This window comes from Girardinichthys multiradiatus, chromosome 8, assembly GCF_021462225.1.
Source record: "Girardinichthys multiradiatus isolate DD_20200921_A chromosome 8, DD_fGirMul_XY1, whole genome shotgun sequence".
NCBI classification, from domain to species: Eukaryota; Metazoa; Chordata; class Actinopteri; order Cyprinodontiformes; family Goodeidae; genus Girardinichthys; species Girardinichthys multiradiatus.
The window spans coordinates 10,420,689-10,437,345 of NC_061801.1; the positions used below are offsets into that span (position 1 = coordinate 10,420,689).

Consider the following 16,657-nt stretch of genomic DNA (forward strand, 5'->3'; position numbering starts at 1 on the left):
GTCCACTGTGTTTTTTGGAGTCCATGGTCAACGCGGCCATCTACCAGGAACATTTAGAACACTTCATGCTTTGTTCTGCTGACAATCTTAATAGCAATGCTGACTTCATTTCCCAGCAGGACTTGGCACCTACTCACACTGCCAAAAGTACCAATACCTGCTTTATTGACAGAGTGCATTACAGACCAGCAAACTGACCATGAACCCCACAGAGAATCTATGAAGAATTGTCCAGAGGAAGATTGAAAACAGAAAACCTAACAATCCAGATGAGTTGAAGGCTGGTATTATAAATGGTAAATGGCCTGCACTTGTATAGTGCTTTATCAGCTCTGAGAATCCCAAAGCGCTTTACACTAACATCAGTTATTCAGCCGTTCATCCACACATACACGCAGTGACAGTGGTAGGCTTCATTGTAGCCACAGCTGCCCTGGCGAAGACTGACAGAATTGGCAATAGAGCAATCTAAACTTCTTTAACACATCAGCAGAACCATAGGCTGATTGCTGCGTGCCACTAATGTTGGCATTCATGCAAAAGGAGCCCCAACCAAGTAGTGTGCATGGAAGTATTTTTTAGCAGATTGAGATTTTTCTGAAATACAAATGTTGGGTTTTCAGTAGCTTTAAGCCAATCATTAGAATTAACTGAAGGATTAAAGATGCTTTAAATATTTAATTCTCCTTGATATGGATCTACTGAAGATGAATTTAACTTTTTGAGTTGAATTACTGAAATCATTTATTTCTTCAATGATAATTTTTATTTATTGTGATGCATCCCTATAAGGATACTGTATATATTATTATTGCTTGCATCATCAAAAATACATCTTACTGTTACAGATAGCTTAAACAAAGCACATTTGCTGGGTGATAGCAGCTAATAACATACAAAACAAGATTTACTCAGTATTTACTATGAGGAATAGCAACAAAATTGCTACAAACAAAAGCCAAAACGTATTTCTTTAGTAACTTGAGAGAGTAAATGTAAAACATGTCCTCAAAAGTGAGGCATGATTGCCCAAGGACTGCTTTAGGATGTTAAAAGTGTACAGTTACTTATCTGTACCAATAGGTGGTGCTGTTTTACCGTTTACCGAAGAGACATGTTCCCTGTGTACGCAGCTGCCCTGAGCTACTCGTATTTGTTGCTTAAATATTATGAGACAGCAGTGGAGCGTTTCCTTAAGTCTTTTCTCAGAAATCTTGTCCCTTATCTTATGTCTTTGAGTACTTAGTTAAATAACCCGGCCGCAATGCTCCAAAGTAGAAAATGAAAATACCTCTAACTAAATCATTTTAAAATGAGCTAGTCATCATTTAGTGAAACAGCCACATCATTGCTTTATTCGATATTTTTTAATTTCTTACAAGACTCTCAAGACTGTCTCTTGGTGATACACCGTCTTGGGTTGGTTGGCTGGGCGTGGTCACGTGACCCGGTGACGTCATGCAGGTGTCAAAGCAAGTGGCTTCTACATCCTGAAGGTGTACAACAGTCATCCACGGCAGACCGCGCCCGCTTTCATACATGTTCATACATACAGCCATGTCTTTGAGGATCCGATGGCTTCAGCTGGTCCTGCTTTTCTGTGCCACGCAGATGAGTCTCACGATAGACGGTAAAGTTACCTCGACTTTGGGTGAGTTTTGTTTTTTACTGTTATTACCAATAAAAAAAAAAAAAGGTGTGGAAGTCCGGGGGTGACTCACCTGGATGATTTCTCTGTCACACTACAACCACAAACAGCTTTGTATTTTGTTTTTGAGTTTATGCGGTAGATCAACACAAAAGCAGTGGATCATTGTAAAGTGGAAGGGATTTGTTGTGTTCCTGTTGGCAAGTCTTTTGTATGTCTCTACCAGGTTTGCACGTACAAAGAAATAATTCTCAGTCTGTTCTTCTAGGAAAAAGATCCCAAGCTCAGTCCATTTTGATGTAAAGGTTTTCTGAACATAAACACATGAATGTGCTTTAAACTAAACAGTGTGTCAGAAATTGTGTTTAGGTAAGAGTAGGACTATTTCATTTTATTTTATTTTTACTTAAGTAGAAGTAAAAACTATGAAGACAATTAAAACAGCATCTAATTTAATTGTGAAAGTTATGTATTTACACGGACAAAATGATACAATTATTTGCAGATTTTGATACTATAAATAGTAAACATTAAACAGGAGTAAAAAATAAATTGCGTCATTACAAACTTAATTCAGGCAGATGAACTAAATGTCCGTGTTAACCAACATAAAGCTTTTAAAACCAATACTTACAGTAGTTAATGTTTCTGTGTTGGAACAAACTACTTTCAGTGACAGTATCTACACTTTATAGTAAGTTCGTTGGACCTCCACGGATAGAAAATTACTTTAGGACAATGAAGCTTGTGTACATACAAGGAGTGTCTCTTTTACATAAACTGTAAGTATGTGTCTGTGTACTTTGCATTTTTGGTTAACCATGCTTGGTCTTCATTTAATGAAGTAAAAAAAGGTGAGTAGAGTAGCCAGAAATTGTGCTTACGTAAGAGTAACATTACTTTCAAATAACATTACTTAAGTAGAAGTAAAAAGTATGGTGCTGTAGACGTGCCAACCATCCATCCATCCATTTTCTTCCGCTTATCCGGTATCGGGTCGCGGGAGCAGAAGCCTAAACAGAGACCCAGACTTCTCTCACCCTAGCCACTTGGACCAGCTCATCCGGGGGAAATCCCAAAGCGTTCCCAGGCCAGCCGAGAAACATAGTCCCTCCAGCGTGTCCTTGGTCTTTCTTTGGTCCTCCTTCTGGAAGTGCCTGAGATGTAATTTAAATCCAACAGAGAAAATTTAACTAACTCATACCCACCTATGACTATATGGCTGCGGGTCCAGCTGTTTGCTTAGGGTAATTGTCCTTCTGGAAGGTCAACCTCGGTCCCAGTCTCAAGACTTTTGCAGCCTCTAACAGGTTTTCTTCCGGGATTGTCTTATATGTAGCTCCCTCCATCCCCCCATTCACACTGACCAGTTCCCCTGCTCCTGTGGAAGTAAAGCATCTCCACAGCATGACGCTGCCACAACCATGTTTTACTGTAGAAACACTGTGTTCAATGTAATATGCAGTGTTCTGCCACACCTGGTGTTTTGCATACCCGCCACAATGTTCAGTTTTAGTCTCTCACTCTCATCAGAGAACTTTCATTCACGTTTGCCGTGTCCCATATCATGGCTTGTCACAAATTGCAAATTGGACTCATTATGGTTTTCTTCAATAGTAACATTTTTCAGCCACTCTCCCATAAAGACCAGATTTGTGGTCTGCATGATTAATAGCTGTCCTGTCAATGGATTCTCCTACCTGAGCTGTGGATCTCTACAGCTCCTCCATTGTTACCATGGTAATTGGCTGTTTTTCTGATTAATTACCCAGCATGTCAGTTAAGGTGGACGGCCATGTGTTGGTAGGGTTTGAAATACATTTGGCTGCCACACTTTTCAAATACATATACAATGTTTTAAAAAATGTTTGTCCTCTCAGAAATTTCTTCTGTTTTTGCTTTTTAGTCCCACCTAAATGTTTCAGATCAACAAACAAATTTTAATATTGGATTTAAAAAAAACAGAACCGCCGCTGAGCAAAAGAACACAAAGATCCATCTCACATTTGCCACCAAACATCCTGATAATCCCCAAGACCTTTGGGAAAATAGTCTGTTGACTGTCAAGGTAAAAGTGGACATTTTTAGAAAGTGTAGGTCTGTTAAATCTGACCTAAAACTAATGCTACCACCACCATGTCAGTCATGGTGGTGGTAGTGTGATGGTTTGGGGCTGCTTTGCTTCCTAAAGACCTGGACGACTTTCCATAATTGATGGAATCATGAATTTTGCCTTCTACCAGAAAATCCTGCAGGGGTGGCCTAACCAAAGACTGGGCTTCAATCCAATTCAGATACTGTAGTACCTTAAACATGCCGTTAATACTTGAAAAACCTCCAATATGGCTGAATTAAAACATTTCTGCAACCCAAAATTACTTAGTGAAAATGTTAGATTTATTACCAATTATAACAAACCTTCTATGTCAGTTGTTGCTGCTAAGGGTGGCACAACTAGAACCCAACCAAACTAGGTTTAGGGGGCAGTTACTTTTTCTCAGAATTCCAGGTTGTTTTGGATCACCCTTTCCCTTAATAAATTAAGTCATGTTTTAAAAACTTCTATTTGTATTTACTCAGATTATCTTTATCTAATATTTAAATGTGTTTGATTTCAAATGAGAAATCTATAAGGGAGCAAACACTTTTTCACAGCAGTGTATCATTTTTTTTCTTTCATGTCACAACTATGCACTACCTTGATCTCATGAAATCCCATTAAAATACACTGGTGTTGGTGGTCGTAACCTGCTACAGTCTGAAAAAGTTAATGTTTAATAAATACTTTTACAAAGCTGTAAAAGTATAACCTGTTGTTCATGTGCTTATATTTCCATGCTTTGATTTCACAGGGCAGGACAGAGGCTTCACTGGAACAGAGACAAACGAAGGCGTATGGGTCGGCTCTCAAGTCAAAGCAATCCTGACAAACCGTCTCACAACTGTCTTCCTCCCTGCCGTCTACATCGTTGTGTTTGTTGTTGGGTTGCCCACCAATGCCTTGGCTCTGTGGGTTTTCCTCTTCAGGACCAAGAAAAGACATCCGTCGTCCATCTTCATGGCCAACCTGGCTCTGGCTGACCTGCTGTTTGTCATCTGGGTCCCCTTGAAAATATCATACCACCTTAACGGCAACAACTGGATCTATGGAGATGGGCTGTGCAAAGTGCTAGTGGCGTTCTTCTATGGCAACATGTACTGCTCCATAGCTTTCATCGCCTGCATTAGCGTCCAGCGTTACTGGGCTGTGGTCTTTCCTATGTCCCAGAAGCAAAGGAGCACCCTTTTAGCAGTTTCCATCTCTGTAACAATCTGGGTGTTGGTGTGGCTCTCCACCATCCCTCTCTACCTGTATGATCAAGACGTAAACATATCAAACATGGAAATCCGGACTTGCCACGATGTCACCAGGCCAAGCCAAAAGAGAATAGCTGCTGGATACTTTTTGGCAATGGGAACGCTGGGATTTGTTGGCCCCTCAGTTGTGTGCATCATATCCTACGTCCTCATGCTCAAGGCTCTGCGAAATAACATGGGGGACCCTACCATTGCCAAGAAGCGCCGGAAAGCTGTGGTCTTGATCATCACTGTCCTGGTCATGTTTTTGGTCTGCTTCACCCCCAGTAACATCATGCTGCTGGTGCACTACATCCTCCTGCTGGGAGAGGCTGTGGACAACCTGTACGGGTTTTACATCACCACCCTATGCTTAGCAAGCCTCAATAGCTGCCTGGACCCTTTTGTTTACTACTTCATCTCTGAGGACTTCAGGGAGCATGTGAAGAACACATTTCTCTGCAGGAGTCAAAGGACAGTTGAGAGGAACAAGGTCTCCTTCAGTGCTCTGAAGTTCTCCAAGAAGAGCAACACATACACCTCCAGTACACCGCACACGCAGAGCACCGAGTGCTGAGGGATCGTTCTTGCACTCAGGTTTAAGATGAAAATGGATCTTGAGGTTGAGCAGTTGTAATCAGGTCTAGACACTTGATCTGTTAAAATGATCTCATCAACCTTTTCTGCTTAGTCAAACCACGGGTGTTTTTGGAAATTAATTTATAAATTTTTGTTTTTATATTTTATCTATTTTGCTGTATGCCTCTTCCTCATATTAACCTTTATAGGATAACTTACCTTGGTCAGGTTACGGAAGCTAATGTGTATGTAGCCGTTTTTTCTGTTCCACAGGACTTTGAAGAAGCCTGCTGATGGGAAAGTTTTACCTATTAAATAATACAAACTAACTTTATAATCGAGGTTTGTTTTATATATATCTTTTTGTACAACCATGTGTTTTAACCTTTTACAGTATTATTCTTGCCTAAAAAAGGTTTAGCACCACTTTGATGTTCCAGCAAGTCTTCATGTTGGTCATTTTACAGAATTCAGTCAAAAGAAAATTACAAATAAAATAGTTCATGCTACACCTCTGCTAAACCTTCCAAGCTATTTTGCTATCATACTTAGTAATGTTGTGTTTAAAACTAACAAGGAGCAAATAAGGAGTCATTGGCCCAACTAGGTTTTAATATTGGATATTAAATTCTGTTACTCCTGCTTCCGGTATGGAAAAATCTACTTAATTTAGATTGTAAATCTTGGACCGACTCGACTGATGTGGATTATATCAAAGCCTGGTAATGGCTGGAAGGACATGGCCACATGCTGTCTATGTAGATGCTGCACCAATCAATCGGCCAGTGATCCAAATCAGCCAGTTTTCCCTTAATTGACTCTGACTGAGGTCAAATACTGAGAAATATTTGCTTTTCGCCTATTCAACTAATGTTTCTAAAAGCTGAAAGCTTCCCCTTTCTTTCTGGTCTGTATATGTATCGACAAACAGTTTAGTACAACTCACGGAAATTATGCTTACATGGATAAATTGGAAATTAAATTACATTTAAATCACATTTAAATGAAATTTAATTTCCCTTTGGGATTAATAAAGTTTTTTCTTTTTTTTATTGAATAAATGGGAAAAATATAGTATTCTCCTGTTTTTCTGTTGGACTCAAAATTACTAGTAATTCTATCAGCAAGTAGTTCTTAAAGTTGAATTGGTTGACACAATCCATTGTATTTTGTAATATAAAATCCTGGAAATATTTAGAGTTAATTTTAATTATTTGGGATGTTTGATAATTCTTTTTTTTAAAACGTATCTACATAACTCATGGATGGAGATGTTGCAACTTTACCTGGAGCCATTATAGTCCTTAGAAAAATTGAACAAGTCAGATTTAACTGAAAATAGAAACTCTGAATCAGCAAGTAGAATCACGCATGGTGCTTTCTAATTACTAGAAAAAGCCTGTGGGTATGCCATGTACACATGTGATCACTTTTCTTTAAAAAACGAATTGTCAGTGAAATACGTTTTGAAAGTGTACAATTTGTTTTTTATAATCCACGTTGGGGATTTGCAAGACTGAGTTGGATTGTGATAGGATGGGTAGAGCCATGTCTCCTCTTTATCTCTAACCAAAGCCGGTTTTGCCCTTGTGCAACCTTTTTTGGTGTCCCAACACAACCCTCTTTCAGCTTGTTTTTCCTGGATGACCTCAAGGACCTTGGACCTCCCTTTTCTTAATGAGAATGAGTAAACATACCCTGTCATACACACAGTGAAAAATCTGTTGATGTCAAATGGGTCATCGTTACGCACGCCTGTGCCACTCCTCGACAACTGTCTTTATCCCAGGCATGTTGTCTGGTTCAGGCATACCTAAGAACAAGGTAGTCCTTGGTGAAAAAATGTACTTTAATTGTGGTCCAAAAGTTGGGAATCAAGCTACGAGTTGTTATCTGAGCAGTACTATCCTTAACTGGAAACCTATGAGGAGCTCTTCAGATGATGCTTCCAACGCTTACTGTAGCTCCTATTTGTTCTTTATCAGTCACTCATACACTACAAATTATGTATAACACCTTAAGAATGATGTAATATAATGTAGCCACAATTTTGATGCAAGGTTTTTATTAGCTCAATTTTTGTCAATCAAAATATTATCATCTCCATGTTTAAATACACAATTATCTTAATTCTTGTTAGGGTTTCTGATTTCTGCCTTATGATACATGTCTTACCAGTCACTAAAGATTATCTTCTGAAAAAAGTGTTTTATTGCTTCTTAATGCAATTTTTTTTATCTGCCTTCATGTAGTAGTGTAGACATGGGTTACCATCAAGCCACTAGATGACATTTCATAATCTTTTAAAATTGTTAATAGATTAAAACAGTCAGTCATTTTCTACTGCTTATTCCATAGTGGGTTACAGGGCAGCTGGTGCCTATCTCCAGCAGTCTATGGGCGAGAGGAGGGGTACACCCTGAACAGGTTGCCAGTCCATCACAGGGCAACACACAAACAACCACACACACACTCATTCATACACCTAAGGGCAATTTAGAGTTACCAATTAACCTAACAGGAAGGTCTTTGGACTGTGGGAGGAAGCCAGCATACCCAGTGAGAACCCACACATTCACAGGGAGAACATGCAAACTCCATGCAGAAAGACCCCAGGCTGGGAATTGAACCCAAGACCTTCTTGCTGCAAGGCAACAGTGCTACCAACTGCACCACCATGCAGATTGAAATAAGTAAGGCCAAAGTATGACACATAGATTGCAGTGAGGTTAATCAAATATCAAACTTTGCTGCATGTGGAACTAAAAGAGGTCTTTAAATAGAGGTGTGTAGCTCAGTGTGTATTGTATCACAGACTGTTGGAAAGGTCAAACTGGATGTTCCTTATTTTCATTTGTTCTCCGTTCAGGGTTGTACTGGTAGTAAATTATCTGAGTTGCACGTCAGAACGTTAGGTGTCAAATAGTAACTGACCACCAAAAAGAATTACAGCTAATCTAATTAGATTCATGATCAAAAGTCTGGTCAAATAGGATTGTATCAGTGATGGTTTGGGCTGCCATATCATGGCATTCCCTTGGCCTAATACTTGTGCTAGATGGGCGCGTCACTGCCAAGGACTACCGAACCATTCTTGAGGACCATGTGCATCCAATGGTTCAAACATTGTATCCTGAAGGTGGTGCCGTGTATCAGGATGACAATGCACCAATACACACAGCAAGACTGGTGAAAGATTGGTTTGATGAACATGAAAGTGAAGTTGAACATCTCCCATGGCCTGCACAGTCACCAGATCTAAATATTATTGAGCCACTTTGGGGTGTTTTGGAGGAGCGAGTCAGGAAACGTTTTTTTCCACCAGTATCACGTAGTAACCTGGCCAATATCCTGCAAGAAGAATGGCTTAAAATCCCTCTGACCACTGTGCAGGACTTGTACAGGTCCTTCTCAAAATATTAGCATATTGTGATAAAGTTCATTATTTTCCATAATGTCATGATGAAAATTTAACATTCATATATTTTAGATTCATTGCACACTAACTGAAATATTTCAGGTCTTTTATTGTCTTAATACGGATGATTGTGGCATACAGCTCATGAAAACCCAAAATTCCTATCTCACAAAATTAGCATATTTCATCCGACCAATAAAAGAAAAGTGTTTTTAATACAAAAAACGTCAACCTTCAAATAATCATGTACAGTTATGCACTCAATACTTGGTCGGGAATCCTTTTGCAGAAATGACTGCTTCAATGCGGCGTGGCATGGAGGCAATCAGCCTGTGGCACTCCTGAGGTCTTATGGAGGCCCAGGATGCTTCGATAGTGGCCTTTAGCTCATCCAGAGTGTTGGGTCTTGAGTCTCTCAACGTTCTCTTCACAATATCCCACAGATTCTCTATGGGGTTCAGGTCAGGAGAGTTGGCAGGCAAATTGAGCACAGTGATACCATGGTCAGTAAACCATTTACCAGTGGTTTTGGCACTGTGAGCAGGTGCCAGGTTGTGCTGAAAAATGAAATCTTCATCTCCATAAAGCTTTTCAGCAGATGGAAGCATGAAGTGCTCCAAAATCTCCTGATAGCTAGCTGCATTGACCCTGCCCTTGATAAAACACAGTGGACCAACACCAGCAGCTGACACGGCACCCCAGACCATCACTGACTGTGGGTACTTGACACTGGACTTCTGGCATTTTGGCATTTCCTTCTCCCCAGTCTTCCTCCAGACTCTGGCACCTTGATTTCCGAATGACATGCAGAATTTGCTTTCATCCGAAAAAAGTACTTTGGACCACTGACCAAGTCCAGTGCTGCTTCTCTGTAGCCCAGGTCAGGCGCTTCTGCCGCTGTTTCTGGTTCAAAAGTGGCTTGACCTGGGGAATGCGGCACCTGTAGCCCATTTCCTGCACACGACTGTGCACGGTGGCTCTGGATGTTTCTACTCCAGACTCAGTCCACTGCTTCCGCAGGTCCCACAAGGTCTGGAATCGGCCCTTCTCCACAATCTTCCTCAGGGTCCGGTCACCTCTTCTCGTTGTGCAGCGTTTTCTGCCACACTTTTTCCTTTCCACAGACTTCCCACTGAGGTGCCTTGATACAGCACTCTGGGAACAGCCTATTCGTTCAGAAATTTCTTTCTGTGTCTTACCCTCTTGCTTGAGGGTGTCAATAGTGGCCTTCTGGACAGCAGTCAGGTCAGCAGTCTTACCCATGATTGGGGTTTTGAGTGATGAACCAGGCTGGGAGTTTTAAAGGCCTCAGGAATCTTTTGCAGGTGTTTAGAGTTAACTCGTTGATTCAGATGATTAGGTTCATAGCTCGTTTAGAGACCCTTTTAATGATATGCTAATTTTGTGAGATAGGAATTTTGGGTTTTCATGAGCTGTATGCCGAAATCATCCGTATTAAGACAATAAAAGACCTGAAATATTTCAGTTAGTGTGCAATGAATCTAAAATATATGAATGTTAAATTTTCATCATGACATTATGGAAAATAATGAACTTTATCACAATATGCTAATATTTTGAGAAGGACCTGTATATGTCATTCCCAAGACAAATTGACGCTGTATTGGCCGCAAAAGGAGGCCCTACACCATACTAATAAATTATTGTGGTCTAAAACCAAGTGTTTCAGTTTCATTGTCCAACCCCTGTATGTCCTCTCAATCTGAGAGATAAGGAGAATTTTGCAAGGAAGAGTGGGTAAATATTGCCAAGTCAACATGAGTGAATGCCAGAACTAAATTGAAAGGTTCTTCAACAAAGTTTTTGGATGTCCACTCATTTGTAACCAGGTTATTGCAGCTTTCTGGTTGCTTTACAGAATTTTTGATATTTAATTGATTTGGCCAGGATAAATGTCTCATTAAAGGTGAAAAGAGTTGGGAAATACCAAACAACTGTAATTTTAACAAGGGTGTGTAAACTTTTGAGAACCAATGTCTCTTTAGTATATAACTTACATGGGGCTCATTAAATATTTTTGTTCTGTGAAATTCAAAACGTCTACATAAAATAAATGTTAATAATAATAATGCACAACTTTTTAACGGGGGTTAATTGATACCAAAATATTTATTTTCCAATGCACAAACATAAATGTGTCGTACAGCCGTACTGCAGTCTTTGCGCATTTACAGGCATTTATGTAAAAAATGTGGCATATCATTCAAAGTGAGCTCCATAGAAACTGGAGAGAGAAAACTACCTGCATGAAACACAGTGACGTGCACAGACAGGTAGTCTCGGGGTGTGTCCTTCGACGTCAAGATGTTATCGGACATTTTAGACGGAAGATCAGGGAAATAGAGTTAGAAGAATTCCGACTCTTGAGCGCACAGCTATGGATTCAAAATCGATGTTGCCGGTCCTTTTGCTTATTTGCTGTGCTTTTGCTGAAGATGTCTCCAAACAAGGTAAGATAAACACTGTTTTCTGTTCGATATATCGACGTTTTACGAAAAGCAGTTTCGGAGACACGGTTTTTACCAATCAAAGACCAAAGAGGTTGATGTAATAATCTGAAGGCGACATGCTGGATCACCTGGTAAAGTAAAATTTTTCACAACCTGAGATTTGATAGATTACTAAACAGTCAACACCGCCTTCAGACCTGTCGTACTCTTAAGTCAAGAAAATAACCAAGGTAATACTAATATTCCTGGTTTTGCTAGATTTGTCATCCTGTCTTGTATGCTTCTTGGTTACTTTCTTATTTTAAAGTTTTACAGTTGTAGTTTAATAAAAGTAAAACTTTCAGTTCTAGTGTTTCAGATATCAGGAAATTGTTAAAATAATGGACATAATTAATAATAATAAACCAAATGCTTAGAAAAGCATATAATCCACTCCCCATCAAACAAAAATTAAACCACAATGAAAAAGCTGTGTAAAACATTTAAGAAAAAAAACTTCCCCGTGATTCAATAGTTTGTTGAACCATTTTTAGAAACAGGGTTCAGTAATTGTTCTGTGTGACCTTATCAGTCTCGTGCAACATTGTTGAGGTATTCTTGCCAACTCATGTTAAGAACGCTGCTATAGTTGGTTGAGGTTTGCAGCACTAATTTCTAAAAGGCTCTTTTAAGGCCTCTGCAGCATTTCAGTTAGGTTAAAGTTTCACTGGATTCTGTTCTCTTTCGATGATTCGGTTGTTGATTATGTGGTGTGCTTGGGTCTGACGTCTGTGTGCGTGACCCAGTTTCTGCCAAGCTTCGGCTGTGAGTCAGACTGACTCTAGAAAACTTGGGCTCCTTGTTTTTACTGAATCACTGATAGCCCATGTCATCACCCCTCCACCACCATGCTTCACAGTTGGTATGAGCTGTAGTTCAACAACTGCTCCTTTGAGAACTTTGCTGAGGTCTTTCTCTCCTAGCATTGTGTGACCTGTTTGCTTTAGAACCACGCAGACTGGATACTCCTTATTTCATGGAGGTTGTCACTCTGGCAGAGAATCACTTAATAAAGTACATTGGCGTTCCCTGTCAAATTATTTGACATGGAGAAGTGTATTGCATGTTTAAGTATGACTGCAGCTGCAATTAATATTAAGGTTAAACATAAATGAAAACATCAGTGATTTATATGTCATTCTTTTAGCAATGGCCATTTTTGTCTTAAAACAAACAAGAAAGGAGAAATGCACCATTAGTTTATTAAAACGACTTTAGGTTTTTCTCCAGAGTTTCTGTTGTTTGGAGGAAGAGCGGCAGACATTCAGCCGTCCCCCCAAAACCCCCCGAAAATTCTGTTCTTCAAGTTTTTTTAATTGTCTTTAGGAAATTAACATGAAAACCTTCTTGTTACTTATCCACTACCAGCCCCTTGGTCAGGGAACATTTTATTTTTAACTAATTTGGCCTGATGTCTGGATTTTCAGCAGCTTGCTTAAACCTGCCTACCTAACCTGTCCAAAGCGTACTGCGTACTGTAGAAGGTGTAACCTGGGTGTATAAGCACAACATTAGTAAGTAATCTTAAGTCAGTTATGTTTAGTTAATAATTTTATGATGGTTTACAGGAGATCCTTCCTACCCACAGCCTTCAGCATCTACAACAGCTCTTTGAAGAAACCTGTTTACTATGAGCTACAACAACATTTATTTCCCTTTAGGATTAATAAAGTATTTTTGAATTTGAAATGTCTTAAATTTTACTTATCCCCATAATAGCTGTGCTAAATAATACAAGTACACATAAACAAATTTATACTATCTCCATATATTAATCTAATCTAATTCCTGTTTAATTTTTCTGTCTATTTTAGGTCGAGGTTTTGCTGGAATTAAGATTGAGAATAAAGTGACTCTTGATTCTGTAGCGTCAGCTACACTGAAAAGCGGTCTTACCACCGTGTTCTTCCCGATCATCTACACCCTTGTGTTTGTGGTTGGGCTAACTGCGAATGGGATGGCCGTATGGGTGTTCCTCTTCAGGACCAAGAAGAAGCACCCTTCCTCCATCTACATGGCCAACCTTGCCTTGGCTGACCTCCTGTTTGTTATTTGGATGCCTCTGAAAATTTCCTACCACATAAATGGGAACAACTGGATATATGGGGAGCCCCTGTGCAAAATCTTTGTGAGCTTCTTCTATGGGAACATGTACTGTTCTGTGCTCTTCATCACCTGCCTCAGCATACAGAGGTACTGGGTCGTGGCACACCCGATGTCTACACAAAAGAAGAACAACAAAGTCGCCATTGGTGTCTGTTTGGCTGTCTGGGCTTTCATTTGGATTACTTCCATTCCTCTGTACCTGTATGATCACACAGTTAAGATTGAAGACATGAACATAACAACCTGCCATGATGTGAACGTAATAGATGTCAATGATCCACAGTCTTCTGTCAAGCACGCGCTCTTCTACTTCATGTTCATGAGCACAGTCTCGTTCTTTGTCCCTTGCATAGTGATCGTTGTGGCGTACATCTTGTTACTGAAAACTCTGGGGGACAACGTGATAGACAGCACAGCAGCAAAGTCACGAAAAAAAGCCATTGTTTTGATCTTTGTTGTCCTGGTGACCTTCCTCATTTGCTTCATCCCCAGCAACTTCATGCTGGTGGTGCACTACGCCCTGCTGAACGGTGGAGAAACGAACAATGGCTACGGCGTTTACATCACATCGCTGTGTCTGACGAGTCTCAACAGCTGCCTGGACCCTTTCATCTACTACTTTGTGTCAGACGAGTTCAGGGAGCACGTTAGGAACACGCTGCTGTGCCGAAGCAACCGAACTGTGGAACGGGAGAAGGCCACGTTCAGCTCCATGAAGTACTCAAAGAAGAGCAAATCGTTTGTGTCAGGGAGCAGCAACACGGAGAGCAGCCACTGTTAGAGACTCTTGGAGATAAGATGGCGCAGCGGGCCACAATGTTGGTGCTTTCACTCTTCTGCACTGATGTAGTCCACCCAAAGTCGGCTCATTACTCAACCAAAGATTAACTTTAAAAGGGCTGAATTTTGCTGCAGTTTATGTGTGTGACTTTGTGAATGTGTGTGTCAAAATGTGAATCATGAAATGTTTTAATGTTATATTCTGTATAAATAGATGGAAAAGTAAGGAGGTCAACTGTTAAAGACACATCAATCAAGCTTTTCTTGGCCGAGACTAATTTACGATGTTTAAGGTCTGACCTGCTGAATCCGATGTTTAAAAATGTTTTTCTAAGTACTATAACTCATAAAAGAGAACAAAAAAAACTATTTGGAGGTTCTCTAATAAAAGTTACAGTTCTGAATCCAACAGAAATGAAAAAAAATGTAAAAATGATCACCATTTATGCATCGAAGCATATATCTCTAACCTTTGTCTAAGTTTTTCTAAGCTCAGAAAAACACCCGCTGTTGGTTGATGAGTTGATGGACTGAAGAAAGGCGGGCATTCTTAGCTTTGATGCATTTGACGAATACGAATCAAGTTTTTCCACATTTGTCCTGCTGATAACCAATCAGAGCTGATTACAGTGTGATTTCCATTTCTGGATGATTGATTTAGTCTGATTAAAGTAATTGAGCCAGAAAGTACAGACATATTTATTTCTTTTATTCATGTTTTTTGTGACCTGTTTGATATTTTCTTGCAGATGTTTAAACAAATTTTAAACCTGTTTTTAAAGATTTGAGATTGTTACATATTTTCTTAAATAAACAGAACCAAACACAGTTACTGTGAAACTCCATTGTTCTGTTGCGTCATTTGTTGCGTTGAGTGAGTCACGGCATCTGGAAGACGAAACTTTATTTATAGTAAGCTCGCTTTGCCTGGTTGAAACTCGTTGAATTTTTGGGAATGTGTTGTAATTCAAAGTAGAGCAGCACACTGAAGAGTGAGTCAGATTAATTAGGAAGAAAACCAATGAGCAGGAGGTTTAAGAATGTCTGAAAGCCTGATGAGACATGTTTTGAGGAAGATCTAACAAACTTGTCATCTTGCTGGTTTCAGTGCTGAATAAGTTTCAGCTACATCTTACATTTCTTCCTGCTGCTTGTTTTAATGTTACGATCCCTTACAACTACAGATTTGTTTAGCTTTCCAACTTCGTATTGTCCACAGAGAGGTTCAGCCAGAACTATAATGCCTCTGTATTATATTTATGGTCATTCACCTCAAGATAAGCAGCAAGTGAGCTGTTTTTTTTTCAAGCTCTGACCACACCTTACAAGTCTCCACTGAGTGCTGCTGGGCTCTAAGAGCTCTGGGTAAATCATTGTTGTAGAGCGTAACCTTACCTTTTCTCAGTGCTCCACGGCAGAATGCATTCATTCGTTTTATGAGCAGAGCCACACCCCGGTCACATTACACTCTTTTAACAACAGATCTTTTGCAAACACAGCTGAGGCTCAACACTGTGTGAAAGGAACAAAAGTGCTGAACATTTTATTGCCCAAAACTAGTTTTTTACTCAGTGATTGTGCCAAAGTTGCCTGTTTTCTACATTTATATTACTGGTTATAATCAACTTTTTATGCATATCGTATTGAGAGTTTTTGTTGTCAACCTGCGCAATAGACTGAATTGAACTTTATAACACCATTTTGGTTTTCTTTATAATTACAAACCCTACCTTGTACAAAAAGGATCTCTGGAGATGGTATCCTAATTGCTTTCTTCTGGCAGAGTAGACAAGTTGTTTTTCATAAAATACGAACCTTTGATATACTTGAATCCATAGTAAGGTTCTGGTAAATGCTATGACAGATAAATATCTTACCTTTAGCACATGCACTACTGGTGAAAAGTCTGAAAGCAACATGACATTTTCATATTCAATATATTAAAATATGTTGTCCGATGAGACTCGTTTGTCAGATTAAAAGAACCTTCTAGAACAATGATCTTTAACCACGTATTAAACATACCTATCACTAAGCCCACGATTCTGCCTAAATTTTTTTTTATTGGTCTGATGTAATAATCTAATCTTAAATGTCTTGTTTTGATCAGCTGTAAGTGGAAAATCATCATAAGTAATGGAAATACAGGCTTTAAAACATCAGTCTGTGTGTAAATAGTCTATATAATGTGTTTTACTTAGTAAATTGAGTTACTGAGATAAATTAACTTTCAATAATATTCTAATTTATTGAATATGACTGTATATATTTTAGGTGCTG

At 39.4% G+C, this 16,657-nt stretch overlaps 2 protein-coding genes across 2 annotated transcripts; both read left to right on the top strand.

Moving 5' to 3' along the window:
- Positions 1-1,494: 1,494 nt before the first annotated feature.
- Positions 1,495-6,637, top strand: LOC124872194 (proteinase-activated receptor 2-like). The gene is made up of 2 exons (XM_047371946.1): positions 1,495-1,651; positions 4,501-6,637. The coding sequence occupies exons 1-2, from the start codon at positions 1,540-1,542 to the stop codon at positions 5,559-5,561; spliced, it is 1,173 nt and encodes a 390-aa protein (XP_047227902.1). The 5' UTR covers positions 1,495-1,539; the 3' UTR covers positions 5,562-6,637.
- Positions 6,638-11,296: 4,659 nt separating this feature from the next.
- Positions 11,297-15,222, top strand: f2rl1.2 (coagulation factor II (thrombin) receptor-like 1, tandem duplicate 2). Its single transcript, XM_047371981.1, has 2 exons — positions 11,297-11,452; positions 13,306-15,222. The coding sequence occupies exons 1-2, from the start codon at positions 11,380-11,382 to the stop codon at positions 14,376-14,378; spliced, it is 1,146 nt and encodes a 381-aa protein (XP_047227937.1). The 5' UTR covers positions 11,297-11,379; the 3' UTR covers positions 14,379-15,222.
- Positions 15,223-16,657: the final 1,435 nt, after the last annotated feature.